This window comes from Aedes aegypti, chromosome 3 (assembly GCF_002204515.2).
Source record: "Aedes aegypti strain LVP_AGWG chromosome 3, AaegL5.0 Primary Assembly, whole genome shotgun sequence".
Lineage (NCBI taxonomy): Eukaryota > Metazoa > Arthropoda > Insecta > Diptera > Culicidae > Aedes > Aedes aegypti.
Window position 1 is genome coordinate 406001246 of NC_035109.1, and position 19056 is coordinate 406020301.

At 37.3% G+C, this 19056-nt stretch overlaps 1 protein-coding gene across 9 annotated transcripts in view; it reads right to left on the reverse strand.

The window, feature by feature from the left end:
* Nucleotides 1-19056, reverse strand: part of LOC5568580 (protein kinase C, brain isozyme) — a 332166-nt gene that overhangs the window by 77698 nt on the left and 235412 nt on the right. For all 9 annotated transcript variants that reach the window (XM_021855855.1, XM_021855848.1, XM_021855849.1 and 6 more), the window contains one exon: nucleotides 9631-9759. In XM_021855855.1, the coding sequence (XP_021711547.1) occupies nucleotides 9631-9759 (129 nt within the window). The remainder of the gene's footprint in view (nucleotides 1-9630; nucleotides 9760-19056) is intronic.

Genomic DNA, 19056 nt, shown 5'->3' on the forward strand with positions numbered 1-19056 from the left:
TATGGAACAGAACGATATGCGACGATTCTATGAAACTGTCAATGGCGTGCGGAGAAAGTCTGCGCCGTCTCCCGTCATGTGCAACGACCGTGAAGGTAATTTGCTGACAGATAAAACGATGGTGGCTGCCAGGTGGAAAGAGCACTTCGAAACGTTACTGAATGGAGGGAACGATAGAGCATCGGAGAACGGAATGAACATCGACAACGACGGTCAAGCTGTGGAGCCTCCATCTCTAGATGAGGTTAAGAAGGCGATTAAAGAGCTGAAGAACAACAAGGCTGCTGGGAAGGATGAGCTCCCGGCCGAACTTCTCAAGCACGGTAGTTTAATTCACCATATACTACTAAGGATATGGGAGGAAGAAGAACTGCCTGCTAGCTGGATGGATGGCCTCATTTGCCCTCTCTTCAAAAAAGGGTATAGATTGGAGTGCGCCAATTATCGAGGAATAACACTCCTCAATTCGGCGTACAAAATAAAGTCACGTATTCTGTTCAACAGATTGAGACCGCTTGAAGAGTCCTTCGTCGGCGAATACCAAGCTGGTTTTCGTGAGGGCCGATCGACGTCGGATCAAATGTTTACCCTGCGACAGATCCTCGATAAATTCCGGGAGTACAACTTGCAGACTCATCATCTGTTCATTGATTTCAAGGCGGTGTACGATTCAGTTAAAAGAAACGAGTTGTGGGAAATAATGATGGAACATGGCTTTCCGACGAAGCTGATTAGACTGATTCGTGCAACGTTGGAAGGATCGAAATCAAGTATACGTGTTGCGGATGAGATTTCTTAAAAAGACAATTTACACCGTCTTCAGCCAAAGGCTGCACAGACTGAACACAATCACGAACATTAGGCAACGGACAACACAGAACACCCAGGAGCCCAGTGATGGATTTTTCGTTTGACGAAAAGTTTCCACCGACTGGAGCGGGAATCGAACCCACGCTTCGTGGCACAATACGCCTAAACGACTGACGCCGCTAACCGCAAGGCCACGCAGCCCACCAATTTCCGCAGCCCACCATTTCCACATCCTTCGTAACCTTAGACGGATTGAAGCAGGGCGATGCACTTTCAAACCTATTGTTCAACATTGCGTTAGAAGGAGCAATAAGAAGAGCTTGCGTGCATAGGAATGGCACTATTATCACACGTTCGTATATGCTCCTTGGTTTTGCAGACGATATCGACATAATCGGGATTGATCGCCGAGCCGTGGAAGAGGCATACGTGCCTTTTAAAAGGGAGACAACGCGAATTGGGCTCAGTATCAATACCACGAAGACAAAGTACATGGTCGCTGGTAGACATCGTGGGCCCATAGGTGATGTTGGTAGTGAGGTGGTGATAGGTGGTGATATTTTTGAAGTAGTTGAAGAATTTGTGTACCTTGGAACTCTAGTGACTTGCGATAATGATGTTACCCGCGAGGTTAAAAGGCGTATTACAGCTGCGAGTCGGGCTTTTTACGGACTTCGTAACCAGCTAAAGTCCCGCAGCTTACAGACGAAGACCAAACTCGCGTTGTACAAGACCGGAGAGCTTTTGGGGTCTTTGAACGTAAAGTGCTGCGAACAATACTCGGCGGTAAATTGGACAATGGCATCTGGCGGCGTCGCATGAATCACGAGTTATACCAAGTCTATAATGAAATGGATATTGTTAAGCGTATAAAACACGGCAGGCTGCGGTGGGCTGGGCATGTAGCTCGCATGTCGGAGGAACGTCAAGCTAAACAAATACTCAGCAGGAAGCCAGGGAGAGGCCGTCGCCTCCGTGGAAGGCCGCGCACCAGATGGCTTTTAGCAGTTGAGGAGGATTTAAGGTCGCTTAACGTTCAGGGCGACTGGAAGCGATTGGCCCAGGACCGGGTCCAATGGAGAAGACTTCTTCATTCGGCGTAGATTCAACGCAATAGCAAGGAATTGTTGCCCATCAAGTATCAAGTAAGTAAGATATTCGTTAATAGTTTAAGGCATACACACTTAGATCAAACCACCGAAGTCGGTAATTTATTTTCCCATGGAAACCTGCATAATAAGTAACACCAACAAAATAGGTAAAATTACTCTACTGCACATTCATTCTCAATTGTTTTTGTGTCGAGTAATTGAATTCGCATTTGAGTAGTATTACGACACGTTCAGAATCAAGCACGGCTGAAGATGAGGTCCATCTTTGTTGGAAGGAGCATGGAAAGAATACAAGCCGTCGTGTTGCCTCTCATACGAGAAGGAGAAAACGGATAGCTGGATAGTGTATGGCAGACAGATCCTACAAATAATCATGTTTGTTACGTTATAAAAAATCAAAAGTTATCATGCACGCAATATTTACAACTTCCGAAGGATTCAAAGCACCACCAGAAAAAAAGCACACATGACAGCGAGATGTTGTCAACTTGCAAATTTACCGATTTCGGTAAACTAGTCTATCGATTACCGAAACATCAGTGGAGTATTTTACCGTTGTCGGTGATGATGGGGATTTACAGACGCTCCAGTAAAAATGTTGACAGATCAACGAGAATTCACCGAAATTCGGTAGTATTGCTGTCAAAAATTGCTCGATTACCGACACATCTGTAATTTAGTGTTTTACAGATCGAATTCGGTAATTTAATTTACCGAACTCCTACACTCTGTTTAAAGGTGTACGTTGCGGCAAAGTGAAGTTATTCAGAAAGATCAAGCTGAGGTTGGTAGAATTGAATACCACCGGTTCAAAATTATTTCTGGTTGACATATTTGACAACGTTTCAGAGCTAGAGCTAACATACTCGTCAAACTATGAACGAATGCAAAAATGGTCGGTTGACATAGGCTCTCAGCTAATAACTGTAGAAATGCTCCTAGAATAGCTGAGAAGCAGGTTTTGTCCCAGTTGAGTCGTAACGCCGGCAAGAAGAAAAACATATTTGGTCCATAGCTGTTTGGAGATGTATATTGAAATAGTGTTTTTGAAACCGAGGGAGTCGAGAATGTCCATGGTTAGCGTGACGTAATTTGTACTGCGCATCAATGAAAGGTCGTCGAAAATGGAAGATTTGGCTTTCCGGCTAATGGTGCATTCCGGTAAATGGTACATTCCAGTAAATGGTCTTCTGGTAAATTGCATTCCGGGTAATGGTATTCCGGGTAATGGTATTCCGGGTGATAGAATCAACTTATACAACTTTCGAAGGAATACAAAAAGCATTCGTGTGGAGTCTTGCGTAGTCTGGTGATGACGACTTTCTTTCGACGACTCTTGATCCTGAAATTAAGGTAGGGGGATTAGGGGCATAATAAACACCCGGGGCGAAATGGACACCCCCTCAATCTCTGACAATATGCATACTTCATCAAAAGTTCATACACTGCATGAAATCTGTATTGCATTTGAAATGTTTGGCGGTAAAAAAGTTTATGTTTTGCTTCAATTGTCGTTTGAAATTTGACTTTAGGTTTTTCTCCGCATTAAATTGGCATATAAGTAAGGCGGTGGGAGAATCTAATTTTTGAGCAAAATAACGAACAGTGCAGAGTTAATCTTGGAGGAGAATGACATCTCACCTAAGTTACCTCTTGTGCTAAAATATGTTTTAAATAAGACTATTTATGAGCGCATTATAGACCATAATCTCAATAAATTATGAAAAATATTCAAATATGAAAGAACAGCCTATGATCGAAAGAAGGCAAAATCCTTTATAAAACATTAAGCAAGTGTAATGTGAATAATTATTATTTCAGTATAACAACAAAGAACTGCTGATGGTTTAACGAAGGTTAAATTTCAAATTAAAATATATGCTTAATTTTTGCCAATAGTTATGGAACCAGTACAAATCTAAAGAATAATCGATTGTACCCCGTTTGGCATAAAGTCGTTTGGCATTAAACCGTTTGGCATAAAGTCGTTTGGCATAAGGTCGTTTGGCATAAGGTCGTTTGGCATAAGGTCGTTTGGCATAAAGCCGTTTGGCATAAAGTCGTTTGGCATAATGGTCGTTTGGCATAATGGCCGTTTGGCATAATAATGGACTTAGAATAAATATCGGAATTTTTTAAGTATTTACCGAGATCAACACCACCATAGCAAAAAAATTGGTAGGTTCTTAACAAGCGTGGTGTTCGTTCAGAGATTTTCCAAGCTAAGAATTTCAAAAAATGTTGTGTGACATCAGAGAGCATTACTAAATAAAACTCTTGACGGGTCTCTACATCTCAGAACGTAGAGTATCTCTGAGCTTGTTGCGATATACATATTTGAAAACAGCAAATTGGCAAGGAAAGTTCGTAGTTATTCATCAAGGGAACGCTCATAGAATATTTCGCTGCAGATCAAGCTCTGTTTCAGTTTGGACGTAACACTCGAAGAAAATTACTTGATAAAAGAATGGATTTTTTTTGCATAGTATCATCCAAAGATCTATCAATGCGAATTAATGCAAAAATAGCCTATATACGAGAGCAGATTATTTTTCGTTTAAAATGTTTATCTCGGAAGGAGATCACGCGTTTGCCCCAAAAAAGTATATGTTGATTATTGGCAGGTTCTAAAGTAATTATCATTTTAACAACACATCTGGCAAGAATTGATAAAACAGCAAAATATAAAAATGGTTAACATTTACCTTTACTAAATAATAAAATTTAAAACAGTATAAATATAAAGAACAGCCTATTTTTGAAAGAAGGCATAATTCATAATTAAACCAATAGAAGAATGGACGCCAAAAATTATTGCGGCATAATAAAAGAAAGAAGGAGGTATTCTGTCATTCTCGGCTATACACATGTTGGCAAAAATGCTGAGGACGGTAAAAATCGAAAGAACCGCCAATTAAATAAAGAAGGGTGTATATTAGATGGTCAGTTAGTTCACTACCCTGAAATGTATAAAGTTATGACAATTATGAATGCTTAAAACTTTTCGGGGAAGTGGGCTAGTCGGGGAAACGGGATATTCGGGGAACTGGCGTTCGGGGAAATGGCATTCGGAGAACCGACATTCGGGGAAAAGTAGCACAACCCATTGGAGTAACTGCAGTAATCGATTTCTCTTTTCGCTGATAATTTGAGCAGATCAATGTTATCGATTGTCATCCTTTTGTCAGTTAGAAACAAAAAAATACTTTAATAATATAGCTCGATGCTTAAATTTGATCGAGAGCAAATAATTGTTGAATAAAGTGTCTTTTTTATCAGTTGACTCCAAAACAAGCCTGATGTCATCAGAAAGATACAATAGAAAATATAAATAATAAACCATAGAAGAATAATGTCGCTGGTGTTCCCTTTGTTCTCGCTCAGAAACATGTTGGGTACATCAGTATCAAACTGCATACATTTTCGCGTTGACTCATTATGCCAAACGACTATTATGCCAAACGACTATTATGCCAAACGACTTTATGCCAAATGACCATTATGCCAAACGACCTTATGCCAAACGGCTTTATGCCAAACGACTTTATGCCAAACGACCTACCACCGTTTCTATTACCATAAGATCCTTGACCGACCGGGAATGGAACCCAGACACCTTCAGCATGGCTTTGCTTTGTAGCCGCGCACCACATAACATATGTAGAACTTAGAAGCGAAAGTAAGTTGAAAAGTTGTACCCACTTGCAGCTGCTGGCAAGTGTTATTTCTAGTATCGAACTGTCATTGCAAATGATAAACAAAAACCATATGATTCGAGAAGTAGACCAGTTGCTGCAATTTGCAAAGATTGCAGACATTAAGATTGGGGGACGTTCGACAACGTTGGGAAGCAATCTCTGACGATAAAACACATTCATGTTTTCATATAATGTAAATGTTTTCTGTTGTACACTCCAAAATTGATAACCAAAGATAGTGTTCTTTTCAACGATGGACGGTGTGCAAAACTGCGTGAAGATCTCGGGCGAACACTCCAGTTCGTTTGAGTCTCGGCGGGGACTACGACAGGGCGACGGACTTTCGTGCCTGTTGTTCAATATTGCGCTTGAAGGTGTCATGCGGAGAGCCGGACTTAACAGTCGAGGCACGATTTTCACGAGATCCGGACAATTTGTTTGCTTCGCGGACGACATGGATATTATTGGGAGAAAATTTGAAACGGTGGCAGATTTGTTCACCCGCCTGAAACGCGAAGCAACAAGAGTCGGGCTAATGGTGAATGCGTCGAAAACAAAGTACATGCTGGTTGGCGGAACTGAGCGCGACAGGACCCGCCTAGGAAGCAGTGTTACGATAGACGGGGATACCTTCGAGGTGGTGGACGAGTTCGTCTACCTCGGATCCTTGTTGACGGCTGACAACAATGTTAGTCGGGAAATACGAAGGCGCATCATCAGCGGAAGTCGTGCCTACTATGGGCTCCAGAAGAAACTGCGGTCAAGAAAGATTCACCCCCGCACCAAATGCACGATGTACAAAACGCTCATAAGACCGGTAGTCCTCTATGGGCATGAGGCGTGGACTATGCTCGAGGAGGACTTGCAAGCTCTTGGGGTTTTCGAACGCCGAGTGCTAAGGACGATCTTCGGCGGCGTGCAGGAGAACGGCGTGTGGCGGCGAAGGATGAACCACGAGCTCGCTCAACTCTACGGCGAACCCAGTATCGTGAAGGTAGCTAAAGCTGGAAGGATACGCTGGGCAGGGCATGTTGCAAGAATGCCGGACAACAACCCTGTAAAGATGGTGTTCGCCACGAATCCGGTCGGAACAAGAAGGCGTGGGGCGCAGCGAGCTAGGTGGATTGATCAGGTACATCAGGACCTGGAGAGCGTGGGTCACAGTCGAGGATGGAGAGAAGCGGCCATGAACCGAGGGAATTGGCGAAATATTGTTGGCGAGGCTTTATCAAGATAATTGATGTAAAGCCAAATAAGTAAGTAAGTGTTCTTTTCGGAAATATTATTTTCTATCAAAATAATTCCTGTTTTATAACGTGAAAAAGGTTTTTCTTTCCAAAATTCTTCCATTCATTCACCTAAAAAATAGCTTATACTAGACAACAAAGATACTTTATACATTCACTCAATTATCTCGGATAGGAGTGGCGTATATCATATTATGAAGTTGTAACAAAAATAGTTATTTCCATTCATTTCGTTGCCACTCTGGATATATGTATTCTTTGATTCATTTCAATACAATGTCGATTGATGTGATTCTACCCCATTACCCCGAATTCCATTGCCCCGAATGCCATATCCCAGGATATCACTACTCCGAATGCATCACTACCCCGAATGCTACTTCCCCGAATGCTATTTCCTCGATAGTTTACAATTATGTTGGCATGATGACATTGATGACATTTCCTAATGATATTGGAATTCAGGGTTCTGAGTCGTTCGGGGATTTGGATTTCGGGGTAATGGCATTCGGGTTAATTGCATTCGGGGTAATGGGGTGGAATCATTTTTCAATTTGAGAAACATTCAATTTTAGCAGATAAGTAAAACGCAAACACATTTTCATTTCTCTATTTAGTGAAAGATTAATTAAAGATTGGCATGACTTCATTGGAATATCTTTTTTTATATTCGTTAAGTTTCATTGACGGTTTTGCTGACAAATAACGAACGTTTCTATAAAGTTGAATTATTATCGATAGGAATGAAAAAGACATGAAAAGATCAAAAATCTTCTTGTGCACGCCAAGAATGACTAATTATTCATGAATTTATTATAAAACAAGCGACAGTAATTGAACTAGAAGCTCAGGAAGATGAAAAAATCAGTTTTACAAGTAAAGTTAAGGAATAATTCAAAACGCATTTGAGCATGAGCATTGATGACCGTACGATTCCTAGTTGCGACTCCGTGATTGACAAGAATTGTCAATCGAAATTGTACAGAGAACCAACAGATGTAAGTGTATGTAAGTGATGCGATTCCAGTAGCCTCTGTTTAAAAAGTTATCTATCAATGCGTCAACATCTTGAACATCGAACTGTTCAAAGGTTTGAATCTCGAAATTTTATAAAACATGAATAAGCGCTTATGTCAATACTTAAAATACAATAAAAATACATGTTATGATACAAATGTGTTATTACAAGCATGAAACGAGCTCACCAATTGGTAATCCATCCTCGACTGAACAGTTACAATCGCAGCGTCAACACGTATAAGCAGGAATATAAAATAACTCCGATGGCGCGCGAATGAAGTGAACGAAACCAGCAAAAAAAACACTCCGAGCGCGCAGAAAACTAATCGGACAGCTTGGGCCTTCGCAAAGCACTCATAGGAATAATTCAAAACGCATTTTTTGGAGAAAATAAAAAAAAAAAACACCTTTACCAAAGTTTCATAGAATATACTTAAGGAATGCTATTCAAATGGCGGAAAAAGTTTTTAAATTCACTTGCGTTATTTTTAAATGTTACGCTTAAAAAAGTATATGAAAAACTACAAAAGCACTCATATCTTTTCATAGAAAATTTATAGAGGTATGACATCTCAAGAAAAAATGTGTATTTTGCTCATATCTGAAACTCTTAAGAACATAGTAGACTTGGATATTTAATATTTTATTTAATATTGAGGGAAAAAATCTTTTACCAGTAAATGTTTAAGTGACTTAGGGTAAATGATGGCCTCGGCACCCTGAGAATAGCGCGTACTTGTTACAATTTATCTAAGAAACAAGAGTTACCTTCAATGTACTCAACATGTGCCTTGAATTAAAATCTTATCTTTCAGAATAATATTGTATTACATGGGTTTTATTATTGAATACAATAAATGCTTACGAAAATATCGTCAGCTGCCCAATAAAACAACACAAGAACAGCATAAAAAAAAATCACCATTCTCAATGGTCCATTTTCCCGCTCCAATGTCAATGAGCACAAAAGCAACGCATCGATCACTTATGCATTATTAAACCCTTGCTTCGTCTATCAAAGTACACGAATATACTTAATCTTTATATATTAGAAACACAAATTAAAATTTTTACACTTTGTTTTCATGGCAATCACTTTTTATTAATGGAGCCGGTTGCAAGAAAACCATATTCAAATAAAGTGCATTTAAAATTCGCAATTTAAATGCATAGTACAATTTAGAGTTTTCAAATTTCCCGGGATTTTAATGGTGAACCATAGTTGATGAATTTGAAGCAGTTCAATTTTGCTGACTTTCCCACACTTACGATGCTGCCAAAAACCAAAAACAAAACAGATTAATCTCAAATTTTGAGAAATCGTCACTCAATAGTAAAGAAGTCTAAAGAAAATATTAACAAGTGATTTTGAGAACATGATTTTTTGAGGTTTTGTCCGGCCATGCGCCACTGTGGGACATTCCAAGTAACCATAGACTAATGTGTGCACGTGACAAATATTTTACTGGGATCTGATTAGAGAATCGTGATGAAATCAAACTAATGTTTGGACTGCTGTCAAATCCCAGCCAATTATTTGACTCCATGTACTGATAAGTGTTGATGATGAAAGCAACACAGTGATCATAGTAGCCAAGGTCCTTACACAGTTCGTTGACGTTGTGAAATTTGTTAGAAAATTAGTTCATTCCCGAAATACACCTTAATCAGTATAGACGTGTTTTACTGCCCTCACTATTCATCAACCAATAATAAGAAGCTTAAGTAACTCATCTCACTTACCTAGAATGTTGAGCTTGTTGCCCTGGTTTGTGGTGGCTAACTGGATGCGCCCTCTCCTTTCGGTGTGGTCACAGCCGCACAAGTTCGGCACGCTTTCCTCGCACCGCTTGTGTACGTTCATATCACATGCTGCATTTTGTTATCGGTAGGCCACATGTTGTCATCCAAGCAATCCATGTCATCATCCATGGTAACCACCGTGATTGGCGGCAATTTGATTGAAATATTCAAAGAAAAAGAGAAGATTAGAGAAGAAAACGAAACCAGCTTTGAGTCAACGAAGAAAACACACCGAACAGGAAGAAAGGTGGATGAAGTTTGAGAGAATGGTACAGATAGTAACTAAAAAAGGGAGGAAGGTTCTTAAATGATGATGCATGATTCATTTCGTTTATTTATAATTTGATGTTTACCGATACATATTTAGGAATAGAAAATCTATTGTAAAGGTGTTTTAGTCAAGAGCCACAAGAATGGTTTCTACAGATGTTTGCAATATTTACACGAGACACAATGCACACTTTGATTTACCAGATTGTTATTGTTGGAGAGGGAAATACAAACAACAAAAGGGTGTGATAGGTTGTGCAACATTCCATTCTTAGTACTAACAACAGCGAATAAGTGACACACATACAACACTGAGATAGTGAAAATCGTTCTTTTGACAATCATGGCATGCCATGAAAATAACAGCATTCGTCGATATTCCATCGAAGACACTACCCGTCAGCTGAAGAAACGTTCGAGTATAACCAACCACACAGCAAATGAAAATAAAAGTCAGAGTCCCATGAATAAACCTTTTTTTAATTTCCGAGGCTTTATCACACAAAAAATTGACAAAACGCCACCTTAAGAAAAAAACAAATCAAAATAATAACAATTCGACCAAAGTAGGCTTGATTGTCATTCGCAAATAAAATAATCTAATATTTATCCTTCATTATTGTAATTTTCAACGAGATTCCACCCAGAGCACAAAAGCCGTAATTTTATTTCGTTTACGTTGGAAACCCAACAATTTTCCCCAAGTTGTCCGCAAAGGAAAAAAAGCGAAGAAAAGAAATCCTTGTTCGCGCGAAGCCTCGTTCGCTATGTTGGGCGACGTGATTCATATTAAATGGTAATGTGTACTCGTCACATCCAACTCGAGTTCGCATAGTATTTTTTTTGTTGCTTCGTTCCTTAGCATAATGATAATCATTACGGTTAAGTACAGGAAGGAACGCATTCACGGGACTCACTTGAACAGACAGTCCTTGGGTAGCGTTTTCCTTCCGACCAACTAACTGTCGCCTGCTAAGATTTGTTAAGCTTTGTCGAGTTAGTTGACTCTTGCAGCTATTACGACAAATGTAACCAAATATTTTAGTCGATAGGGCAACGGTAGAGCTCCATTTCAGAAAACAAAAGACACACCACTGAAGAATGTAATTTTGTCGTTTTGTCACCCATAAAGTAGGCTGAGCCCCAAATTGGATCAGAAAAACTCACCATACATGTGATGTCGTTATGGAAACGAAGAAAATTTGATCAACACATTTCCCAAAATAAAAAGCACAGCCTACTTTTTTCGCCGCCCAGGGGTATGTCATTGAGCTGAAAAAGTAAGTATCCGAAACAACATTGTTAAACTTCCGTAAGTCGGTCTCCGAGGCGGAGGGAAAAAACTTTTTTCATGGTCTCGACTCGTCATCCGAACCTTGATGTGGGGGGAGGAGGTGACATAAGATATCTCAGTCGTTGTCAACCGTTGTCATTTGCATTGCGGTTCCTTTTCACACACAACATCCGATTTCACTGCGGGCTACAAAAGTACGACAGGCTAATAATCTACATGTTTCAGTGATGTGTTGAGAACGGGAAGAAAAACGAGGAAATTCCTTCACCCCTGGTGATGGAAGGAAGTCGCTAAGGTCTTCCCCAAATTGGCAAAACTAGTACGATGAGAATAGGGAAGCTTCAGGCATCTTGGAATGATGTTTTAAGTATGTATCCCGTACTGTTATTTCGTTCAGGAACGGCTTATTCATGGAGATAATTGACAGTATCTAGGTTCAAGATAAACATCCAAATTAAATCCTTAAAGGTTGTGATTATATTGATTCTGAAAAGTTTTAAATTTCTTATAATTATAGAATAACTATACTGCCATTCAAAATAATTTCCAAGAACATGCTCAGACTTCTGAAATATCTCGTCCAAAAGACATCTAAGTAGTCCATGCTCGTCGGGTTCTCCGAAATTTCTGTTCACATGGGCCACTTTATGTTCTTCCTCTACGTCATTCTCATACTGTCCAATCAACCTAAATGACTTCTTCAACGTTATTCAGCCAAATATATTGAAAAAAAAAAAAATCATCCATCCGACTTTTGGTTTGCTGCTGCTTTGGCTTCCCATTGATGCTCGGTTTGATTGAGTGGATATTGACACTTGCAGCCTCCGGCTACTTTGCTTCCGCATGGTGGTCATATGGTGGTTCTTCATCCGTTCCGCCAATCCAATATAAATACTCTCGATGGACGAAAAAATAAAGCGCTGCACATGATGGATATGGATCGCAGAAGAACTGAAGACGCAATCGTTTCTATTAGGCGGAAGACATCTAGCTTGAAGTTGATATTTTAATTTGTCTCCTTTCATGGTACTCAAAATGATTGCGAATTTTCAACTATGCACCGCCTACTTTGCTTATTATCGTTCAATAAAAGTAGGCGTTGATGAAGTGTGCAGATAAAATTGGTTTCAGCATTAAATCACGAGCAATGGCCTACCTCGATGCGTTGAAGATAACTATTATGGAAGAGTGTAGAAAATCGTTTTCTTCGATCGCACCATGTATTAGAATTCAAGTTGAATTGTTCCCGGCATTTGATCAAGGGTTATTTTTAAATATCTTGAATCAACAAGTATACTCGAGTCTGATATGAAGTTGAAAAGAAATTGATCGAAAAAATGACCGATTTCATACGAGAATTGTCAACAATGTGCTTCGCTTGGAATTCCACTTTTTCCAAGTGCTTATTACAATAAAAAAATACATACAAAGCGTACCCAGAACAAGATCTAATACAACATTTTAGGAAGGTTGGACAAGATATTATATAAAATATTGTAAAGCTTGGATTTTAGTCTTTAGCGCGAAATTCAGGCGATTTTGTTTGGCAATCGAAGAGATCTCGTGTAACAATTCTAAATGGCCAATTATCAAATGGTGAACAAATCGGCTTTTGATACCATTCAATAGCATCTTCCAACATCCACGAACACATTGTCAACCTAATCATAAAGCTTACCGTTATAAATTCTATTTTCATTATTTATTTTCGTTCTGAATGCCTCGTTAATATAGACAATAATAATTATAACTGAGAAATAGAAATCGAAAATGTGGTGAACAATATTCACATCGAATTTTCTCAGAATCAACAATCTGAGAATTGGCCCTTTTGAATTATTACGCGAGAGATTTTTTATTCTAGATTTAAGTTTTCACCAACAATTTTTCCAAAGATGGTGTTAATTATGTCAATTTCCCCGTTCCGCTTTAACTTTTTAATTGACATTCAGGTATTGAATTTGTTATCCTTAATTGTTATAAACAGCTACATTTCAAGGAAATACCTCTAAATTCAAGCTTTTGAAGGATATTTGTGTTGAAAACTTGTAATTTTGAGTGAAAATGTTCGAAATTATAGATTAATAAAAAAAGCCGCAAAATTTTGGTTCAATTGCATTAGCCTTTCAAGAAATTTTAAGATTTTTACCGCGAATATCCATTGTTCCTAGTTGTAAGGTACCGTAATTTCGGTTGAAATTGATCATTTCTCACGGATTTCCTGGTCTGATTTCTAAAATGTTATCAAAACCATGTAACCAAATGCAGGAAAACAAGTACGACGGTGAACCTTATAAGCTCATGTACCGAAATTTTCTAACAAATGTGATGTTAGTGCTGAAAATCATCTCTGAAATAAAAAATCGGGGAATCCCATTTCGGTGTGAAATTGATCACTTTGCAATGTGATCATTGTTAGTTTTGAAATCAATTCTACATATTTAATTTAGGCTTCCTGAATGCAATTATGTTTGCCAAATATTTAACAAGGCAATATATTTGGAAATATTCAATAATTAAATTTGAAGAATACTGCAGAAAACGCCTAAATTATTATCTACAATTTTCAAAGGATTTTTTTACATTCAACAGAAATTTGATGATTTTAGCAAAACGACCAAATTGATACGAGTTTTGATGGTAAAATCTGTTTTAGGGATATGTTTTAAGCATCCACACAATCTTTCAGGCTGACATCATTGTAGTGACTAGACCTTTTTAAGTAGCCGAATTCAGACACTTTCCCGATCACGCTTCCCTTAGAATTTCAATCGAGTTAGACTAAATAATTAACACTTTCTTCATCATTATAAGAGCACGTTTATTCTTCCCAAAACACATCAACAAACTGATTCCTCTTTTTCTTTCGTAAACCTATGCCTACTATGATCTGCATTGATTTCATTTTCAGTACTAGTTAAACAGTTCGTTGGTTCACGAACATATTTTATTTTTAACTATACTCTGCTGCTAACCTCTCATAATCCCTACAATCATGTCCAAATCCTTGTTTTAAACTAGAAGCCTATAGATGTCTAGTAACACCATACCAAACATGGTTCTCGAATTTTACATTATTTTTGAAAAAAAACCTCACAACACACAATTCGATACTATTTAAGACAAACAAAGATCATTTACTACAGGTTGAATTAATTTTGTAAGAAATAAAATCACGTGACGCAGTGATCAATTTAACCCGAATTTACAGTACCCATAGATCAAAAATGTATTGAAAACTTAAGGTTTCTGTATTGAACAACCTTTCATGTTTTGTATGGATTACGATATGAACAAACATTGAAAGGGGCTCATGATGAATTGTATAAAAATCTAGTAGTCAAATAATGTTACCTGCTCGGTTCTTCAACATTAGACCTATTCATATTTTCAAAAATGTCTGTAAATATCCCAATCTTTTTTGATTTTTCATGTTATAATGAACTTCTGGTCTAAATTTCAACCAATTTGGAGAAAATTTAAATGTACTTTGAATCAGTTATGTATTTTTGGGTTAATTTCATGCATTAAAATAACTTAGCTACAGAACGGAACACCAAAACTTATAGGAATTACCTCTAGTTTTTTTTTTTTTCAATTCTACGGACTTTTGTCAAATCACGATTTTAGCGATGATTGAAGCGAGTTGAAAAATACTTTAGTTTGGTTTGTATAGAAGAGTTCTTGAAAATCATTATTTTGGAATGTATTCTCTTTCTGATACATACCTGTATAAAAATTTAGAATTTTTAATTTCCAGATAATGATGACTATATATATCTGAAACTTAAACCCGTTTGAAGTTATCATTAATCTTACGAAAATAAATTATAAAAAATAAATAATTAGGAAGAATATTTCAAAATCTGCTGTGGGTGAACCATGGTGAGCTTCGAAGAATGTAGAAAATCAACACGCCAACACAAAAATTTGACATTGTTCTTAGCATGAAAATTCAGAATACTGCTTGACCGGGAGATTTCTTGACGATTTTTCTAACATGAGCAGGTCTATTCAACATGGGGTATACCAATACTACCCACCAAAAGTTTGGCATCGTACTGAATCGTAATACTGAACATTGCAGCACTTTAAAGTTTAGCATAACCCAAAAACAAATGCAAAACGATTTTTTTTAAACTGAAATCATAGTGCTAATTAATATTGATATTGCTGTTTAAAATCCCGAAAGGTGATGCTAAACTTTTCAAAGTGCTGCAATATTCAGTAGGATGGTGCAATACGCGATTCCATGATGATGAATAGTGTAGATCTATATGATGCCGATTTTAGCGTGTAAATAAAATAGTAATATTCATAAGTACTACTGTATCACAGCCTATGTGATTGGCAAAACCTCTAAATTTGCCTGTAACTCACAAGTTTTTTAAGTTATCAGCATTTTATCTTCAGCAAAGTTGTAGGTTTCTGCTAGATCTGCAATTTTTCCACTCAAATCTGTTTAAACAAATTTGAAACAAAAAGTAGAAAGGATTATACAATTCAGATGTAGGCCACCTCGTATGTATTACTATAACACATTACTTTTTAAAGTTATTCACCTGCCGCTTCCATATGTTTCTTGATGTTAATTTTGTATGGTTTTGCGATTTTATTATGATTTTATAGTATAAACTAAATAATATTATTATATTTCTTTTAGAGTATTTTGGTAAAAAATCTCTCACTCACTTTTTTCTCTTTCATTTTTTTAAACTTATTAAATAAATAAATAATATAAATCAAATTGAAAAAAATGGCAATGGCAACTTTAGAAATTTTACGTGGTTTTTCGTTTCATTGTGACTGCTGTTATTCTAACTGATTACATACAATAGTGTCAAGGGGTACAGAACTATGGCAGAAATGGAATAAATCATTTAAAAATCCATGATTACCAAAAGGTATACAGTAGGCCGTCCCTTCTTTTTCAAAAATGTGAAATGTTATAAGTTTGTTATTGTAAAGTGCCCGTTTTGGTAAGAAAATAAACAGGTAAAAATTTGAAGTCCTCACGTGGACGTCAACTCACTATGGCTTATCAGGTGGCCAATAATCAAAAAAGTGATGTGCCCCAAATTTTAATTCTTGTTCGCCATTTCATTGTAAACATGTCTGCTAAGAAATCCCCAAAATATTAGGGCATGATTTGCATTGCACACTCAGATATGAGGTGCCAAAGTTGAGCCTATGGAGAAAAACTTGTTTTCATTAACAAAAACTATGGTTTACTCAAATGAATATAACTTTTTTTCTATAATACTTGCGGAAAATGTTTTTACACCATTTGAAAGCTTACAAAAAGGCCTCCGAGAAACAATAAAAAAATAAAAAAAAAACTTTAAAATAATGGACTTTATGATGTGTTTTTATAAAGCGGTTAAAAAAATCGAGTAAGCTTATAGTTAACACATCGAGTACTTTTTTGTCCCAAGTTGTCCCAGGCTTAAATTCAGTTCCAAGGGTACTTTAAGATGTAAACTAAAGGATCGTAAAAAATTTAGCTGCACAAATTTGCACTTTTTTAATTTAAGGCTTTTTGATTTTTTCCAATATTTTTAACCATTTTCTATTGAAAACAGTTAAAAACTAATTCAGAAAATAACAGAATTTCGCTTAATCATTCATATCATCATTTCTATGTAAGTTTTAATATTTATAATAGTTTGCACAACGTTAATCGCATAAATGGCTTATATGCATTATAAGTAACAAAGTTTAATATTTCGCTATAGGCCCTATTCAAAAGTTAGTCTCGAAAACTTGTTTTTGAAAATAAAACATCAAATTTGTATAATAAAACTCATAAATACGACATGAGATGGAAAACATATTTTTGGCCGCCAGTCTGTATGGAAACCGCCCATAGTGCAACTGGTCCTCCAACGGCCTTGAAGCTATCAGGTGTACATGACCCCCATGCGCAAATCGAGCTCGCTGCTCTAGTGCACGCTACATAGGTATAAAAAGCCACTAGTTACACATTCTCCTGTGCGCGTTGATAGTCATACTAAAAGTTTATTTCCTTTGTAATTATCAATGTTATACCAACTAGCTTTGTTCAATAGATTTTCATTGTTCAAAACAAGTTATTAGTTTGGCCAATACCACGTAGTTGGGTAAATGTTGACAATAAAGGGAAAAAAAAGATTATTTTTAACCGATTTAACATATTGACCGGAACTAACGAACTAAAATAATATTTTATACTATGTACATCTTTATAACAGTGCACGCTGACATAAAATTAACAATTTAGGGGGTCAATGTGGTGTAGTTGGCTACACGTTCGCTTTAAGCGGATGGTCATGGGTTTGATTCCCAGCCCCCCTAACAAAAACACAGCCCAGTCCCTCGAAGATGCGTCACGGAGGACGATGGAGGGGCGTCCATCCTCTGGCTTCATCAGAGAGCAACTGCGGCAAACAGACCCTCTTCGCAGGCAGCAGCCTCAACACAGCACAATCGGCAAACCGGACGAACGCAATGAACAATGGATTCTGAATATGGATATGAACAACGACCCATGGTGGTAAGCGCAGAACGCTCTTCGCATCTTTGTGTGAGATGACGAATGAGGAACCATGCACTATAAATAGATTTAGGCTAGAGCACAAAACAAATGTATCTAGTTATAGGAAATTGGCCCAGTGATGCCCAAGTGGACAAAGCGGCCGACCAAATAAAGTTGAAGAAAAACAATAAAATTAACAACTACAAAGAAAACAAACTTCTATGCTCACTACCAACGCGCGCAGGGTAACTTGTTACTAATGGCCTTTCGTACTCACGAAGCGTGCACTAGAGCAGCGAGCTCGATTTGCGCACGGGGGTCATGTACATCTGATACCTATAAGGCCTTTGGGGGACCACTTAGCGTCCACGTACGGACTTCAAAATTTTACCTGATTTTTTTCTTACCAAAACGAGCACTTTACCATGACGAACTTATAACATTTCGCGTTTACGAAAAATAAGGGACGGCCTAGTATACAGGTTAACATAAGTAAATCATTAATGAACTAATAGTTAAGTTGTGTTATAGATTCTACATTTTTTGTTTCACACTTCTAAAAAAAATGTGTATAGGAAAGTTGAAGATCTAATTGCAATGCAAAAACATAGCTAACGACAGCACGTTGATAACTTTAAAATCTTTTTGGTTAAAGGTGGTTTTCAAGTTTTAAAGAGTACTTTTAAAAGAGAATAAGTTGCCTAATGTAAAAGATTTTTTTTATCAAACCAACTCCTCGAGTTGAGCATCTTGAAATTTCGAAGTTTTTCACATGTATTTTTTTATAACTTTAAAATCACAAGAATTACAAGCTTGCAATGTTCAATAAACATGTGTATCATTACTTCTTTTATAATGTTTCTACCTTAATGTAGTCTTTATTCACGTAAAACTTAAAACAAAAAAGTAGGCTAAAACAACTGAACTTTTTGGGTCCAACCTGAGTGAAACTTTCCGAATCAATATTTTGAGCTTGAATGAATAGTCAGGTCAAAAGTATCTTCGACAAATTTGTTCATGAAACATTTTATAAATGTTTGCAGAAGAACATAGCCAACACATTTCTCAAACAGAAAAGTTTGATTCAAACTAAATTAAATTGTCGGATTGGACCATTGTGAAGTATCTGTTATTTGGAAAAGAAAAGAAAAATAGTTATTTATGCAACTAGTTGCAAAATGAAGATTTTTTCAGCACGAGTCGTACATTTATCCAACGAGGCTCGCCGAGTTGGATAAATACGACGAGTGCTGAAAAAATCGAGTTTTGCAACGAGTTGCATACAACA